Below are 17,009 nucleotides of genomic sequence, written 5' to 3' on the forward strand. Positions count from 1 at the left end.
AGCAGGGTTCGGGCCGGGCAGTGCGCGGCAGCGCGCGGCGCAGCCGCTGGTTCCCGTTTGATCTTGGGTCGTCGGTGACCCGCAGCTGACCCGCAGGAGCTGTGCAGCAGGCGCGTGCAGCACACGCACGGCGGCTGTGGCCCGAACGGTATGTTGGCTTGGGTGTGATCCGCATACCGGTGCGGCGGGGCACTTGTGACTCGCACGCAGTCCGATGTGCGGGCGTCCCGAAGCCCGCGGCGCCCACCGCCGCGCGGGAGGGGGGGAGCCCGTACACCCGTGCCATGTGCGCCCAAGCACGCGGTGCGGTCCCGCGGCGCGGATCCGCGACGCGGATCCGCGGCGCGGATCCGTCCCAAGATTGCAGCCCACGCCGGCCCGTTGGTGTGTCGTCCGGTCGCGACGGGCCGTGCGGCACAGCCCGCGGTCGAGCCACACAGCCGCCCAGCGCTCAGCTCTCGAGAGCGAGCTTGGCGCTTACGCGAGCCACCAGCACGCGCATCCGGTCGATCTCCCTCAGCAGGTCGCCGTCGCGGGCAGCCAGGTTGGGCTGCACGTTGCGCTCGGGCTCGCGGAGCGTTTCGGAGAGCTCGCGCAGCCGGCGCAGGTGCGCGTGACGCTTTTTGGCAAACGCAATGGCCGAGCTGAGCGACTGCAGCTTGCCCAGGAGTACCTCGTAGCTGGATCGTCAGCGCGCACGACCCAGCAGGCCGGGTCAGCCGCGGTGGCAACGCGGCTGGCAACCGAAAGTGGCGATAGCCTTACCTCTGTAGCTCTTCCGGACCCACGTCTTCGGAACGGTCGCCGCCGAGCTCGAGCCAAGTGTCCGGTAACTTTTCAATCGTCCTAAACTGTTAGCCTGGTAGCGGTCCACCGGCCGCCGTACATCGCCGTGCAGCGGCCGCGCTAGGGCATGATCTGGTCCACGCCGTTGGGTCCTTGCACTCACTCGTGATCCGTCAGGTCGGCCTGGCCCGTCAGCACCTGGTCCGCCACCGACAGCCAGGCTAGGGCGTGCGCGTCCGTCCGTTGATCGGCCGACGCCCGATGGAGAGCATCGAGCTGGATGGCCACGTGCTGCAGCGCCTGCGACGACTGAGTCTGCTTCGAATGCCGCTTCTGCGCCAGAGACACTAGCAAGTCAGTCCGGTCCACTACGCTGGACGCCGCGGGCATGTGCGCGGCGATTTCGCCGTCCCCGTCGGCCGTGCCGCCATCGCACGCGCGCCATCGTCCTCGCCGTCGCGGCGCACGGCGTGTGGCGCAGTGCGTCAAAAGTCAATTGCCCGTGCCGCGCCGCGACCTTGAGCCCCTATTCTTTCCTCTTTCTCGGCTCGCCTCTAGCCGTCGTTGGTGATCGGTGAAAAAATTTTCACCCCATCCTCGGCCGGGCATACGCGATCGGAGCGGGCGGCGACCAGACGGACACGCGACGCGCACGCGGTCGCGGTCGTGTCGCACCGTCGTCCGACGGCGGCACGCCGTTGGCCGCGGCTCGTGCGACACGGAAGCCTACAGCCGCGGCTGTGCTGGGATACTCACATTTGTACAGCGCCGCAGATACGCTCGCACTGCTCAGGGATTGTTCAGCCGACTGGTTTTGCTCGGTCCACTCGCGGGACGGCCTCAGTGGCCGCAGCAGCAGCCGGATCTGGGACTCAAGAAAGGCCTTCTTGTCATCGTAGAGGCTCGGAGGGGCGCTCATGGTCGGCAGCGTTGTCCAGAGTCTAGCCGGCAGGCCCTCGAGGTATGGCCGTCGACCCAGCAACCGTCCGCCGTCTGTTTAGTCTGCGGGACCGTGCAGCCGGCACCCGATCGGCTTTGTCGCAATCCCACGCGCGCGCGCTCGTCTGGCCTGTGATATGCCCGAAATAGCCCAGCAGACCACAGCTCTGGCGTACGTCCCGTAACTGGCCAATCGGCGGACTTGCGCAGGCGTACAAGAAACGCTGGCCGAGCGGAAACGCGTAGACGGTTGTTCGGGCGGCAGGCGTGTAGTCGGCAAGTCACGTTTTCACGCGTTTTGGGACAACACTCAACGGGCGCCTAAACAGCACTAGGCGCGTCCATCGCACCGGATACACCCATGCACGGCATCCAGCGTGGTCTAGCTTGCACTCGTGCGCCCCCGCGCGGAGCTAGGTCGGCCCAACATGGCCACTGGCTACCGTTCTTGGACAGATTTAGCTGAGGGACCATACCGCCCAAGGGCCCAGCCGCGCGCAAGCGCCATCCACTGCAAGACAACGGGATGGAAGTAGCTAGGCCGTACCTAATATGGCCCTCAATTGAATTTAAAAGAGGCTAGTACAGAACCTAAAAGCGTCTAGGCTGCCGCGGCCGTGAGATCTCGTGTCGCGAGAGGCAACGCCCGCGGCTGACGGCGGGAAGCGACCCGACACGGCGTCCTGATGGAGTCGGAGACAGGAGGAGACCGCGTCGGCCATTGACGCCGGAAGTGGCCAGGCGAGCTGTTAGCTGGGCCACCACGTTGCGTAGTAATGGATCGAGGGCCCGCACGGGACGTGGTAATCATGGCGCGACTAGCCCGGCCGGTGGTTCGGGCCGCAGAGGTCGGCCGCAGCGAGCAGAGGTCGTACCAACGCGGAGAACAGGGCGGAATGGCGCACAGGACGATTACCCTGCATCAAGAGCGCGTCCGCCATAGTAATTAGAGTTGAACCTGTCAATTAAAATCACTCAGGCGTCGCACCTCTGCCCGGAACGGCCTTTGATCCCGCCGGCCACGGCGGCGGCCACGGCTCGCGCCCGGATACGCGCTCGTAGGGCGGCATTGAGGTCGGCTACATATTGTCTATAAAACCAGGGCTCTGCCCGCCTGTTGGCTCATTCGAAAACCTCAACCGCCTGTCCAGTACTCGCCCAGGCTGTTTGCTTCCTTTTGTTTTTTTGTTTTTTGTTACCGGGACTCGGTCCCGCCTACAAGATCGCCTTGGCTCTTGCTTTTGTCTACGCTCGTTCACTAGATTCCCGGATTTTTCCCCTTTTTTAAGAAAAAAGGTATCCACCGCAGATATATCTCGTATATACTCTTGGTTTTGGACAACATCTTGCGTTGTATAATGTCATATTTTTTGGAAATCGGACCAACGTCTCCTAACACTTATTCCCAGTGGATTGATTCTGCAGTGAATGAAAATTGCGACGACGGCACACTATCGGTTGTGTTTGCCCCGCCATCAGATCCTTCCGACCAGGTCGAAGCCGACCAGCCTGATACTCTGAGCTCACCACCTCCTTTTGAGTGCGTCAACCCTTTGCAAGTATTCAAAAACATCAAGGAATCCTTGGCGTTTAGTCTCCCCGAAAAGTACTTAGACGATGCCCCCATCGCCAACGACAGTGTGCTAATTCGTGCCAGAAAGCAGTCTTTCGATAGTGGCATTGACGATCTCGTCAATATCTACTGCACTATGGACGCGTCGGGCAAGCCCAACCCTCAACTACCTTTCGGCTTTGTGCCGCCAGCGGACGACCTCCTTGGTGAGGACCAGATCCCCTCAGAGTCGTCTTCTCCGACGGCGTCGTCGTCGACCTCATCGCCCGTCTCGCCTAATTTTCCGTTTTACGCTACTGCCGCCAATTCGGGCGTATACTTCGAAGGCGCGTATCCTGAAGAGGTATCGTCCCACCGCAAGGTCGCGTCGCATGCACCCGCGCAGGCGCCTAGAGACAAACCTGCTGGGGCTTTTTCAGGGGTCCTCATGTCTCTGGTGGCTGCAGCCGCACCTACCGCGCCCGGCAACCCGGCGCCGGCAACGTTTGCGCACCACCACGTTGCGCCTAGCCAGCAGCATGCGCAACCTCATCAGCATGCGCTTGCGAACAACCTTAATCTGCACCACCACCACCACCAGCTGCACCATGCGTACACGAACAGTCTGGGGCACACCAGCCACGAGACCGAGCCGGGATCGGTCGGCGAACAGCTCCCAACGGACCACACCAACCACAATCAGCACTATGACCACACGAACGCACATGCGGCTCCGGCGCACGCTGGCACTACAGATCTATCCACGGCCTCTCCGCTGGCGGCAGCGCCGGCAGCGTGTGGCTCGATCGGAGCGCCTGGCGCGCCTGGTCGCGCGCGCGGTGGCGGTGGCCGCACGGCTGGCCGTGGCGGTTCCCCACAGTGCGGGACTGTTGCGACTGCGCGACGCGCGCAGCGCGAGAGCAGCGCTTTCGAGGCGGCGGCCGGTGACGACCCGTTCAACCAGCCGATCCGCAACGGCGCCTCGTACCGCAGCAGCCGGGAGATCTCGTTCAACTCGATCGTGCTGGTGGAGTGCGGCACGCAGCGGCCAGCTAAGCCGTTCACGTACCTGATTGCGCTGGCGCTGCTGTCGGCGCCAAACTACAGCATGGCGATCGACGAGGTCTACCGGTTCCTGTCGAGCCACTTCCCGTTCTTCAAGATGAGTGAGAACGATGTGCGGTGGAAGAGCGGCGTGCGGCACAACTTGTCGTACAACCTGGTAAGTTGCGGCGCGTGCAGACGACCAAGGGCAGGGGCTTACAAGCAGTCGTTCCGCAAGATTGAAAAATGCACGGACGGTAGAAGCAAGCGCTACGTTTGGACGTTTAGCGAGCAGGCACTGTCCCGGCGGTGTCTGCTGACGGGACACCGCGAGACACGGAAGAAGAAGACGGCGGAAAAAAAGAGGGCATGCATAAAAGGGGGCCAGTAAGGCGGCCACAGCCACCGCGTGGCTGGGCAATCAAAATGGAGATGAATTAAAGATGGGAATATCTGGTTTGTGCGTTTTTTCCTCGTTGGCTTGGACGTTTTGAATTTTTTTTGTTTATCATGAGCATTATTGAGACTTCTGTTGCCTGCTGCGACACGATTTGTAAGGAGTTTTGAGTACTTAGGCAAAAATCAAAAGAATTAGACTAGTCTGGCGTAATCGGCCGGAAACGGAGCCGGTCGGTGACGGGTGTCAGCAGGGACTCTTGGGCGGTTCCGGCGGTGGCGCTTGTCAAGAAGCGTTTCGGCGGCCGAGGTAGGCGGCGGCGGCCGACGGGCACGCAGGGCCTAAAGGGCGCTAGACGGCAGCGGGAGAGCGCTAGGCGGTGACAACAGCGAGGCGAGGCGATTACAGGGACGCGGAGGCGGGGCGTCACTGCCAGGCGACGACTCGGGAAAGTCATCCGGAAGAGAGCGGAAGCAGGACGATGCTGGGAAGAGCTAAGGAGGCGGCCGACAGCGGCGGCCGGGCGGCTGTGGAGACTGCAGATACGGGCGTTCGGCAGAAGCTAACGGGAGCGGCAACGCGCGGGAGGCGCATATCCGGGCTTATCTATTGGCTGGAAGCAGGGCGCCGATTCCACGGCAGCTTCTGGCTTGCCATGGCGCACAAGACGCATGCGGCAGCCGCGAGGCTTGTGGCTAGAGCTGGATTGCGAGTCAAGAGTCGAGGCGCCTGAGTCACATCCACTAAGAGGCCGGTGACGGCGATGGCGGCGGCCGCCCCGGCGTCCATCGACCGCGGCTCAAATGTCGAGTTCTGGACCGCGAGTTGCAGGACCGTGCTCGGCCGCACAGTCCGGGGCGAGCCCGAAGATCGTGCTAGCGGATACGAGCCCAGCTGTTCAGATAAGCTCGATACGAGCCTCGGGTCTATCGCGACGTATCAGCGGCCGACAAGCTCTGACAGAGGCCGAGGCAATCGCGCTACAGGCCGCCCTAGGTGTATTCAGTGCCAGACGTGCTGGCGCTGATGGCGCAAACGCCACGCTCGGAGAAGAGCGGTGTGGCTGCAGTCGCGCGCAGCGGTCGCGCGGCCATGACTCAATCGCGGTCGATACGGGCACGGAATGGACGGGCTTGCGACCTGGACCGCGATAGTGTGCGTCCCCAAACGGCTAGCGCCTCCGTAGTGCCCGCATTTAGGGTCCACTGTCCAGCACTAGCGCGCTTTTGCCGCGCAGATTCGTGTTCAGGCTGGTGGCGACCGCACACTCACCCGACGTCGGGCGCGCGGCGAAGCGGCGCCGAAGCCGAGCGCCGACACCCCCCGACGCCTCCCGGCGAAGCCGAACGCCGCTGGCGGCTCCCGACACCGCCATCGCCTTGGCAGCTCAGCCGTGCATGAGGCGCCTGTTTGACAGCGGGCGAGCAGCCCTGCGCGAAGAAGCTTTGGCAAGACTCGAGCGCTTGGCACCCACTGGGCGTCCTGCCAAACGTGTGGGGGGTCTCCGGCGTTTAGGCGACCGTGCGGGCGTGGCCGGCCAGAGGGCCTGGCGGCACGGTCCACGCCGATAAGAGTTTTCATTGCTGCGACGTGCAGCGGACGTGCATACGCTGTCTCAGATCCACAGTAGTGGGCAATTAAGACTAAGCCAGATAACTCTAAGCTAGCTCGTGCGTTTTAAGGTTAGGTCGAGCACGATACCGCCCCTTATCTGCTATCAGCGACTCGACGCGCAACCCGAAACTGAGTTGGGACGATTGGGAGAAACGAGGTTGGCTAGCGCATCCAAATGCAGAGCTCGCGTACTCGGGTCAAATGCTCCTAGCGCCTCCAACACGAGTTCGCGCACGATCAGATGGCGCGCGGCCTAGCGCAGGAGGAAAAGTGCTCGCGAGTACGCGCAGTCGGCAGGCGGGCGCACTAGCGCAGCACGCGCCCGCTGGCTGGAGACGGATTAGCGTGCCAAGGGGAGTCTGGAAGGCCGGTGAGTCGCTTGGGAGCGCACAGGCGGCGGGGCAGACGCCGACAGCACCCGGCGGGCGGGCACGGGCACGGGCGCGCGGGCGCGCGGGCCGACGCTCGGGCGGCTCGGGCTGCAGAGCCGGGCACGGGCGGCCGCGGATGGACGCCGCCGGGGCCCTGGGCAGGGCGGGCGGGTGCGGAAAAGGGTGCGGCGTGGCGTCGCGACAGCGGGCAGACGTAGTCTGTTTCCGCGCTGCGCGATGGCAGGTCGCCGGCAGACGCTGAAAACTATATAAGCCCCGGACCGGACCCGTCCTCAGCTATCGTTATCTCGTTCTTCTGTCTATCTGTCACCATGGAGACCTACACTGAGAAGGACACCAAGTCGGAGGGTGTTGTCGCGGTCGAGCCCGAGTTCGAGGTCGCGACCGCGCAGCCCGTGCCGACCACGTTCCTGGGCAGGCTGCGCAAGAAGCTGATGCTCAAGAGCGCGGACGACAGCCGCCGCAGTAACGAGGACCTGGACCCGGTGACGCCGGACCGCCGGACGTGGCGCGCGTACAACTACATCATGTACTGGATCTCGGACTGCTACTCGGCCGGCAGTTGGCGTAACGGCTCGTCGCTGATGGAGGCCGGCCTGTCGTGGCGGCTGGCGCTGCTCAACATTGCGATCGCGTACATCCTCATGGCCGCGATCATCACGATCAACGGCGTGGTCGGCTCGCGCTACCACGTCGCGTTCACGGTGCAGTCGCGGTCGGCGTTCGGGTACTACCTGTCGCACGTCATGGTCGCCATGCGCATGATCGTCGGCGTGTTCTGGTACGGTACCAACAACTACACCGGCGCCGAGTGCGTGCGCTCGATGCTGTACGCCATCTGGCCGTCGTTCCGCAACGTGCCCAACCACCTCCCGGCGTCGGCCAACATCACGACCCAGCTGCTGGCGTCGTACGTCATCTACTGGATCCTGACGGTCCCGGTCCACCTGGTGCCGATGCACAAGCTGCGCTGGTTCTTCACGTTCAAGTCGCTGTTCACGCCCATCGCGGGCTTCGCCATCATGGGCTGGGTCATCAACAAGGTCGGCGTCGGCAAGGACTCGGCGCTGTTCTCCGGCGGCAACGCCTACACGGGCTCGACCCTGGGCTGGTCGTTCATGAGCTGCCTGTACGCGTCCATGGGCTCGTACGCGACCCTGGCCTGCAACATCAACGACTTCACGCGTTACGCCAAGTCCGAGCGCAACACGTACGTGCAGGCGTTCATCATCCCGGCGCTGTTCACGTTCGTGACGTTCATGGGCCTGGTCGGCGCGTCCGGCTCCAAGGCGCTCTACGGCACCATCTCGTGGGACCCGCTCGTCCTGATCGACCACTGGACGTCCAAGGGCGGCCGCGCGGCCGCCTTCTTCTGCGCGCTGACGTTCTTCATCGCCCAGATCGGCGTCAACATCTCGGCCAACTCGATCTCGGCCGCGAACGACCTCAACTGCCTGTTCCCGCGCTACATCAACATCCGCCGTGGCCAGATGATCGTGGCCGTCATCGGCGCCTGGGCGCTCACTCCCTGGAACATCCTGTCGTCCGCCGCCGGCTTCCTGTCGTTCATGTCGGGCTACACCATCTGGCTCGGTCCCATGTGCGGCATCCTGGTCTCGGACTTCTACTTTGTCCACCACCAGAAGCTCGACGTCTACCAGCTCTACGACAAGGAGGGCATCTACCGGTTCAACAAGTACGGCATCAACTGGCGCGCGCTGGTCGCCTTCTTCGTGGGCTTCGTGCCGCTGCTGCCGGGCTTCATCCACAGCATCAACGCCAACATCGAGGTCAACGAGGGCATCATCCACCTCTACAACCTGGGCTACTTCTGGGGCTTTGGCTCGGCCGCGGTCGTCCACGTGGCGCTCAACAGATTCTGGCCGCACGCCGAGTCGCAGATCCCCGAGGCCGTCTACCCCGACGACTCGGCCTACTACGAGACGGCCGAGTCGTCGAGCGTGGAGGTTGTGGGCGAGAAGAAGTCGATGTTCAAGCGTTTTGTTTAGTGTACATTAGTAATGTGTAATGAGTCTCCAGTGCGACGGATCGGGCGGAGCGCCGTTCCAGGGCGGTGGCACGCTAGGGCGCGGGTCGTGCGCCTCGGCGGCGGGCGAGGGCCGGGTGCGGCTGGCGCGGCGCCACGCCGCACGGCCACCGGCGCGCCACGCGCACCCCAGCGGCCGCGCCGCACGGCGTGCGGCGCGCGGCCTTAACTATCGCCGACGCCGCCCCTCTCCCGCACTCCACCATGGCCCACACAATCGCAATCACCGGCGCCGCCAGCGGCATCGGCGCGGCAATCGCGCTCCAGTACGCCCGCAAGGGCTTCAACCTCGTCCTGGCCGACTCGGCCACGGCCCTGCTCAAGACCACCGTCGCCCAGCTGCAGGCCGAGTTCCCGTCCGCGGCCGTCCTGGCCCAGACCACCGACGTCTCGAGCGCGGCCGAGGTCGTCGCGCTCAAGGAGGCCGCGGTCGCCAAGTTCGGCAGCGTCGACGTGGTCGTCCTCAACGCCGGCATCCACGGCGACTACAAGACCGCCGACGGCGGCTGGTGGGGCAGCCCGGACCGCATGCGCGCGCTCTTCGACGTCAACCTCTTTGGCGTCGTCAATGGCATCTCGGCGTTCCTGCCGGCGCTGCGCGCGTCCGCCGCGCCGACCCCGCGCCTGATCGTGACCGGCTCCAAGCAGGGCATCACCAACCCGCCGGGCAACCCGTGCTACAACGCGTCCAAGAGCGCGGTCAAGACCCTGGCCGAGCAGCTGTCGTGGGAGCTGCGCGAGACCGCTGTGCGCGTGCACCTGCTCGTGCCGGGCTGGACCTACACCGGCATCACCGGCGGCGCCCCGGGCGCCTACGGCGCTGTGCAGGAGGCCGCCAAGCCGTCCGGCGCCTGGACCCCGGCCGAGGTGGCCACGTACATGGACCGCCGCATCGACGCCGGCAGCTTCTACATCATCTGCCCGGACAACGAGACGTCCGAGGCCGACGACAAGATGCGCATGGCCTGGGCCATGGGCGACATCACCGAGGACCGCCAGCCGCTGTCCCGCTGGCGCGACGAGTACAAGCCGGCGTACGCCGAGTACGCCAGCAAGCAGGCCAAGTAGAGCAATACAGCCAGAGATGCGCGTGAGACAGCAGAGCCGTAGAGGAGACGGCGGTGGACGCCGCGGGCGCGGCGGCGGCTATCAGCCGCACGGCGTGCGGCGCGCGTCGCTTGTCACACGTGCACCGGCATGATCGGCAGGGGCGCGAGTCGCCGCGGCCCCGTGCCTGCCGCCGGCTGCCGCGGCTATATGCCGCACGGGGTGCGGCTCACGCCTGTCACACAAGCCCGCCCGGCGCCGCGCCGGCAGCCGCCCTCTGAGCCGCACGCCGTGCGGCTTATAGCCGCACCCCCCGCCGCCACCCGCCAGCCCAGCCGCCTGCGCCGCACCCGTGCAGCGCGCCACGCCTGCCGGCCCACAGTCACCCGGTGGGCGCGCCACAGGCGCGCCGCTTCCGGCGCTGCAGCAACACGCGGGCGCGCCTACCGAGCAGGCTAGCGCCAGCGCGGCCGTCGCCCTCGGCAGCCCAGCCGTGCCGACCGACGCGTCACGGCGATCGGCCGATCGTACGTCAGTGGCCACACCGAGCAGGGCTGCGCGTGCTCTAGCCGGGGCGGCGTCGTAGTCACAGCTGTGGCTTGTGGCCTGTATTGTCGCCAAGCCGCGTCGTAGACTGGCCAGAACGCCTAAACATTCTCGTCTCCACGGCCACGCTCCCCACCGGACCACACGAGCAGGCAGAGAGGCCAGGAGCAAGAGGCAGGCATCCGGCATCGTCGCAGAGCGCGACGTGAGACGGATCGCACGGTTTGAGTCACAAAAGCTACCAAACATCAATCCTACCAAACAGCGGTCCGACCGCGTTTGACCTCGCGCGACCACGCCGACGACGGCAGCGACGGCGGACAACGGCGGGACGTGTGCCAGGCAAGCGAGTCGACGGCGGCAGGCGCGTCGCGTCGACTAGAGAGTGAGGACGGCGTGACAGAGCCGTCTGGATCGCACAAGATGCTGGAAGAGCCGACGACAGTGCCGGCGCCGCCAGTGGCTGCAGACGCCGAAAAGGCGGCCGGGCAGGCCGAGATGGAGCCGGTCGAGACGGCGGCGGAGACCGCGGACCACGAGCCGGCGAAGCACGGAGCGCTGACGCTGGACGGCGTGTTTTCGCGGCTGTCGCTGGCGGGCGTGTTTACGCGGTCGTCGTCGTCACCAGAGATCAGCTCGCTGCGGGGCTCGGGGTCGCCGCGCGGCGCGCCGGCGGAGTACTTCTACGATGCGAGCGCCAGCAAGGAGGCGACGCCGGGCGAGTGCGAGGCGGAGGGCCAGGGCGACGGGCAGAGCGGGCCGGGCCCGGACGCCGAGGCCGACTCCGCGGTCAACGCCATGACCGGCGCGACCAACGGGGGCGTCGCCGGCGGCAGCGGCGCCGCGCCGGACAAGGCGCGGCACGCGCGCACGCGCACGGCCGGGGCCGCGGACGAGGACGCGCCGCGCGGCGACGGGTGGGCGCGGCTGTTCTCCAACGAGCGCATGGGCCTGCGCGACATGATGCGCCAGCGGCGCACGCACTCGCCCAGCGCGTTCTCGGAGCACGTGCGCGGGCCCGAGGACGACGAGGACGACGAGGGCGAGGACGAGCGGGCGCTGGACGCGCACGGGTCGCTGTTTGGCTCGCGGCGGTTCACGCGCACGCGGCGGCGGGCGTCCATGACGGACATCCAAGAGGGCGACGGCGCCAACACGCAGCGCTGGAAGGACCTCAAGAACACGCTGCGGTTCATCAACCGCAGCAAGAAGAAGCGCGACGAGGACGGCCGGCGGGACCACGAAAAGAGCGCGGAGCTGATCGCGGAGCTGGCGGCGGGCGCGCCGGCCGCGCTGATCCTGGCCTCGGCGTTCCAGCGCGACGAGAAGGACAAGCACCGGCTGCCGATCCTGCTGGAGCAGCTCAAGATCCGGATCACGGACTCGAGCCGGACCGCGGACCGGCAGCACACGATGTTCCGGATCGAGCTCGAGTACGGGTCCGGGTTCTCGCGCATGAAGTGGGTCATCCACCGCGACTTCCGGGACTTTCTGAACCTGCACTCGCGGCTGCGCGTGCTGGACCTGCAGCGGACGATCTACGCCAACTCGGGCGGGGCCGGGCCCAAGCGCGAGCTGCCGCACTTCCCGCGCAGCGCGATCCCGTACCTGCGCGGCGTGCGCGGGCTGACGTCGATGGAGCAGTCGACGGTGGAGCAGTCGGCGTCGCTGGCCGGCCCGCCGTCGGCGGTCAACGTCGGGCGGCCGCAGACGGTGGCGTCGTCGCGGCACTCGATCATGTCGTTCCTGGACGACGCGCCCGGGTTCCTGGGCTCGTACCGCGCCGGCAACTCGTCGTCCGCGGCCCAGGTCGGCGGGCCGCACACGGCCGCCCGCCAGTCCAAGTACGCCGAGCGCCAGCGCCAGAGCCTCGAGGACTACCTCAAGAGCCTGGTCAGCTACATGGTACGTTTGCGCGGCGTGCGCGCGCTCACCCCAGATCTTCCGCGGCACGGCGAACCGGCTGTGCAAGTTCCTCGAGTTCTCGGCGATGGGCCTGCGGCTCTCGGGCGAGAAGTCGTACCACGGCAAGGAGGGCCCGCTGACCATCATCTCGTCGTCGCACTCGCAGGGCTGGCGCACGCACAAGTTCAAGCCCAACAACATCAAGGCCATGTTCAACCGGCACTCGTCCAAGTGGTTCCTCGTGCGGCACTCGTACCTGGTCATCGTCGACAGCATCCTCGACGTCACGCCCACCGACGTCTTCCTCGTCGACCAGGACTTCAAGTTCTCGCACAAGCAGCTGTCGGACGAGCTCGGCAGCCTGGGCACGTCGGTCCAGAACAAGACCAAGCTGCGGTTCACGCTCAAGCTGAGCAACTCGGAGCGGCGCATCAAGCTGCTGGCGCGGTCCGAGAAGCACCTGCGGCAGTGGGTCGACAGCCTGAACTACATGGCGTCGCACTCGCCGTGGGCGCGGCCGCACCGCTTCGGCTCGTTCTCGCCGGTGCGGTACAACGTGCACGCCCAGTGGTTCGTCGACGGCCGCGACTACTTCTGGAACGTGTCCCAGGCCATCGACCTGGCCAAGGACATCATCTTCATCCACGACTGGTGGCTGTCGCCGGAGATCTACCTGCGGCGGCCGGCGCACGGCAACCAGCAGTGGCGGTTGGACCGGCTGCTGAAGCGCAAGGCCGAGCAGGGCGTCAAGATCTTTGTGATCCTGTACCGCAACGTGGGCGCGGCCATGCCGATCAACTCGCAGTACACCAAGCAGTCGCTGCTGGACCTGCACCCGAACATCTTCGTGTCGCGGTCGCCGAACCAGTTCCGGCAGAACATCCTGTTCTGGGCGCACCACGAGAAGATCGTCGTCGTCGACCACGCCATCGCCTTCGTGGGCGGGCTGGACCTGTGCTACGGCCGGTGGGACACGCCGCAGCACGTGCTCGCGGACGACAAGCCCATGGGCTTCGAGCAGACCGCCGCCGTCGACTTTGGCGAGCAGACCCAGCTCTGGGTCGGCAAGGACTACTCCAACGCGCGCATCCAGGACTTCTACGAGCTCGACCGGCCGTACGACGACATGTACGACCGCACCGCTGTGCCGCGCATGCCGTGGCACGACGTGCACATGCAGGTGCTCGGCCAGCCGGCGCGCGACCTGTCGCGGCACTTCACGCAGCGCTGGAACTACCTCATCCGCCAGAAGCGCTCGTCGCGGCCGACGCCGGTGCTGCTGCCGCCGCCCGAGTTCACCGAGAGCGAGCTCGAGGGCCTGGACCTGCAGGGCACGTGCGAGATCCAGATCCTGCGCTCGGCGTGCGCGTGGTCGCTCGGCCTGGCCAACGACAAGATCGAGCGCAGCATCGCCAACGCGTACCTCAAGGCCATCGAGCAGTCCGAGCACTTTGTGTACATCGAGAACCAGTTCTTCATCACGTCGACGTCGTTCGACGGCACCGTGATCGAGAACGAGATCGGCGACGCGCTGGTCGAGCGCATCATGCGCGCGCACCGCCACAACGAGGACTGGCGCGCGGTCGTCGTGATCCCGCTCATGCCCGGCTTCGAGTCCGAGGTCGACGAGCAGGACGGCACGAGCGTGCGCCTGATCATGCAGTGCCAGTTCCGCACCATCTCGCGCGGGCCCAACTCGATCTTTGCGCGGCTCGAGCGCGCCGACATCAACCCGGACGACTACATCTCGTTCTACTCGCTGCGCAAGTGGGGCAAGATCGGCCCGGCCGGCAACCTCGTGACCGAGCAGCTGTACATCCACGCCAAGATCATGGTCGTGGACGACCGCGTGGCCATCATCGGCTCGGCCAACATCAACGAGCGGTCGATGCGCGGCAACCGCGACTCGGAGGTGGCCGCGTTCGTGCGCGACATGGACCAGTTCGAGTCGCGCATGGGCGGCCAGCCGTACATGGTCGGCCGCTTCCCGCACACCCTGCGCGTGCGGCTCATGCGCGAGCACCTGGGCATCGACGTCGACCGGCTCGAGGAGTTTGAGCGCCAGAACGACGTGTTTGAGCACAACCGCGCGGACGTGTGGAAGTCGCTGCAGAAGCTGCGCGAGGCCAACACGCAGCCGGCGACCGTGACCGAGCCGCTGTACGCGGACGACTACCCGAACGCGGACTCGCGCGACTCGGACGAGGACGTGGAGCGCGCGAGCACCGACTCGGAGTCGCGCAGCGACGACAGCAGCGACGACGGGCGCGCGCGCCGCAGCCGCAGCCGCAGCCGCAGCCGCTACAGCACCCACAGCGCGCCCAGCGCCAGCCGGCTGAGCCTGCGCAGCTGGCGCAGTCGCGGCAAAGGCCGCGACGACGACTCGGACGACGCCAACTCGGATGACGCCGACGAGGGCTCGCACGGCAACCGCATCGCGGCCACCCGCGACCGCGCGCGGGCCTGGGGCCGCCGCCACAAGGACAAGCACGCGGGCCGGCCGATCGGCCCGGAAACCGAGTACACGGACCGGTCCGAGACGTACCCGGCCCAGGACGAACACTTCAAGCTGCACAACGAGACGGAATCGCACTTTGACCACGCCCAGCACACGGCCGACGTGGACGGCTACGGGCCGGACCGCATGCACGCGACCGAGGCGGCACGCGAGAACATGAGCCGGGCGTTGGAGAGGAAGAAGGAGGCGCAGAAGGACGAGCTGCTGGCGAAGGCGTCGCAGGTCGAGAAGGACCGGCTGGCAGCGGGCGCGACCGGCGAGGGCGCGAACGGCACGGCGCGCACGGCCGGCACGAACGGGGCCGGCGCCGGCCACGGCGCGAACGGGACCGGCGCCGGCCACGGCGCCAACGGCGCCCGGGCGGCCAGCGGCGCCAACGGCGCCGGCAGCACCGCCGGCAGCACCGCCACCCCCGCCACGGTCCCCGACACCGCCAACGGCTCCAGCCCCGACGCCACAGCCGCCACCGCGCCCGCCATCGAGGCCACGCGCGAGTCGTTCGTGCTCGCGCCCGCGCGGTCGCACCTGACCATGGCCGAGGCCCTCGAGCTCACGGACGACAGCGGCATGCTCGCCGCGGTCGACCCGTACCAGTTCCAGGACCCTCTCGACGAGTCGTTCTTCTACGAGCTGTGGCACGCGCACGCCGTCAACAACACCACCATTTTCCGCAACGTGTTCCGGTGCCAGCCCGACAACCAGGTCCAGACCTGGAAGGACTACAAGGAGTACACGCTGCACGGCCAGAAGTTTGCGCGCGCCCAGCAGGAGGACGCCGCGCCCAAGCCGCGGCCCGACGACACGCAGCTGTCGCACGACGAGCGGCCGCGCGCCGCGTCCAACGGCAACAGCACGACCGTCGACGACACGCAGCCGAGCGAGGCGTCGCCGTCGTCGACGGCCGTGCACCCGATCCGCATGCTGAGCCGGCGCCAGCGCAAGCGGTCCGCGCACATGGACGAGCCGCGGCGCCGCCGCCACCGCGCGCACGCCGACACGGTCATGACCAAGCCCGAGGCGCAGGCCGTGCTGGACGACGTGCGCGGCCATCTCATTGTGTTCCCGTACGACTGGCTTGTCAAGGAGGACGAGGCCGGCAACTGGTTCTACAACATCGACCGCATTCCGCCGATCGAGATCTACGACTAGTATAATTAGGACGTTCTAGGGCTCAGTGCGACGTACGCAGTCACGTAGCAGTCACGTCTGGGGCGGGGCACCCAAGGCACTGGTACCACATCGCACGGCACCACGCCGCAGCCGTCCCGAGCGGGAGTGCCTGAGCGCGCTGCCCCGCACGGGCTGGCCGACGGCGCCACCGCGTGGCTGCGCCGGCCACGTGCGGCTGCGAGCAGCTGCGAGCGGCCAGAGGCTGTGAGCCGCCACAGGCGCTGGGTGCCTGAGCGCGCCCGGGCGGAGAGCGCCTGAGCGCACGCGCGGTCACGTGCCCACGTGCCCACGCGCCGCACAGCCGCACAGCCGCACAGCCGCACAGCCGTCTCCAGCACCGGCCCCAGAGCCCGCGGCGGCGTCTCGGCAGAAGGGCAGCTGCGTCGGCGCCGTCGCGCCGGAGGCTGTCCGTGCGGGCGTGCGCCGCGCGTGCGCCGCCGACACGCGTTGAGACCGCGCTACCGCACACACCCACGTAGACACACATGCGCGAGATCGAGACACGGTCGCTGTTTTCGCTGGTACGGCCCAGGAGACGTGTGCTGACCGCAGCTGAGCGGAGCGCCGCGCGGTCCCGAGCGCGTGCCGCTGCCGCTGCCCGGACTGGACGTGGGCGAGCAGCTGTGCGGCGACGACGAGGCCGACGTCACGGTCGTCACCGGCCCGCCGTTCAGCGGCAAGACCCGGCTGCTGTACCAGGTGTGCTCGGCGTACCGCGCGCACTCGGCGGTCGTCGTGATCGACGTGGACGGCCGGTTTGACGTGGGCGGCGTGGCGCTGGCGGCGGCCGCGCAGGGCGCAGACGCCACGGACGCGGCCGAGGTGCTGGTGGTGCGCGTGGCCGGCGTGGCCGCGGCGGCCGCGGTCGAGGCCGTCGCCAGCGGCGAGCTGGCGGTGCGCGTGGCCGCGCTGGCCGCGGCCGGGCCGGACGACGGGCGGTGGCACGCCGTGGACGGGCTCGGCCGCGTGCGCGCGGCCAGCCTGGCGCGCTTTGTTGAGCGGCCAGTCCACCTGGTCGCCGTGGACGGGCTCGGCGCCGCGTACTGGCCGAT

The 17,009-nt window shown here is 67.1% G+C and overlaps 6 protein-coding genes across 6 annotated transcripts; 5 read left to right on the forward strand and 1 right to left on the reverse strand.

Moving 5' to 3' along the window:
• Positions 1 to 451: 451 nt before the first annotated feature.
• V1510DRAFT_403988 (kinetochore Sim4 complex subunit Fta4) lies at positions 452 to 1,705 on the reverse strand (the record flags this gene model as incomplete). Its single annotated transcript, XM_066932201.1, has 3 exons — positions 452 to 680; positions 950 to 1,133; positions 1,543 to 1,705. The coding sequence occupies 3 exons, from the start codon at positions 1,703 to 1,705 to the stop codon at positions 452 to 454; spliced, it is 576 nt and encodes a 191-aa protein (XP_066788073.1).
• A 1,729-nt stretch (positions 1,706 to 3,434) lies between these two features.
• Positions 3,435 to 4,916, forward strand: V1510DRAFT_403989 (uncharacterized protein; the record flags this gene model as incomplete). Its single annotated transcript, XM_066932202.1, has 3 exons — positions 3,435 to 3,611; positions 4,191 to 4,499; positions 4,911 to 4,916. The coding sequence occupies 3 exons, from the start codon at positions 3,435 to 3,437 to the stop codon at positions 4,914 to 4,916; spliced, it is 492 nt and encodes a 163-aa protein (XP_066788074.1).
• Positions 4,917 to 6,879: 1,963 nt separating this feature from the next.
• On the forward strand, positions 6,880 to 8,766 carry V1510DRAFT_419460 (permease for cytosine/purines, uracil, thiamine, allantoin-domain-containing protein). Its single transcript, XM_066934296.1, has one exon. The coding sequence runs from the start codon at positions 7,036 to 7,038 to the stop codon at positions 8,731 to 8,733; it is 1,698 nt and encodes a 565-aa protein (XP_066788075.1). The 5' UTR covers positions 6,880 to 7,035; the 3' UTR covers positions 8,734 to 8,766.
• Positions 8,767 to 8,976: 210 nt separating this feature from the next.
• On the forward strand, positions 8,977 to 9,867 carry V1510DRAFT_419461 (uncharacterized protein). Its single transcript, XM_066934297.1, has one exon. It carries the CDS (start codon positions 9,300 to 9,302, stop codon positions 9,837 to 9,839), a length of 540 nt encoding a protein of 179 aa, XP_066788076.1. The 5' UTR covers positions 8,977 to 9,299; the 3' UTR covers positions 9,840 to 9,867.
• A 1,385-nt stretch (positions 9,868 to 11,252) lies between these two features.
• V1510DRAFT_396593 (uncharacterized protein) lies at positions 11,253 to 16,035 on the forward strand. Its single transcript, XM_066931893.1, has 4 exons — positions 11,253 to 12,269; positions 12,304 to 14,478; positions 14,791 to 15,207; positions 15,337 to 16,035. Exons 1-4 carry the CDS (start codon positions 11,310 to 11,312, stop codon positions 15,934 to 15,936), a joined length of 4,152 nt encoding a protein of 1,383 aa, XP_066788077.1. The 5' UTR covers positions 11,253 to 11,309; the 3' UTR covers positions 15,937 to 16,035.
• A 270-nt stretch (positions 16,036 to 16,305) lies between these two features.
• On the forward strand, positions 16,306 to 16,955 carry V1510DRAFT_431092 (uncharacterized protein; the record flags this gene model as incomplete). The annotated part of the gene is made up of 3 exons (XM_066935417.1): positions 16,306 to 16,478; positions 16,510 to 16,905; positions 16,938 to 16,955. Exons 1-3 carry the CDS (start codon positions 16,443 to 16,445, stop codon positions 16,953 to 16,955), a joined length of 450 nt encoding a protein of 149 aa, XP_066788078.1. The 5' UTR covers positions 16,306 to 16,442.
• Between the last annotated feature and the right edge of the window lie 54 nt (positions 16,956 to 17,009).

Source organism: Dipodascopsis tothii, assembly GCF_038497935.1.
Source record: "Dipodascopsis tothii strain CBS 759.85 unplaced genomic scaffold V1510scaffold_22, whole genome shotgun sequence".
Lineage (NCBI taxonomy): Eukaryota > Fungi > Ascomycota > Lipomycetes > Lipomycetales > Lipomycetaceae > Neoaidaea > Neoaidaea tothii.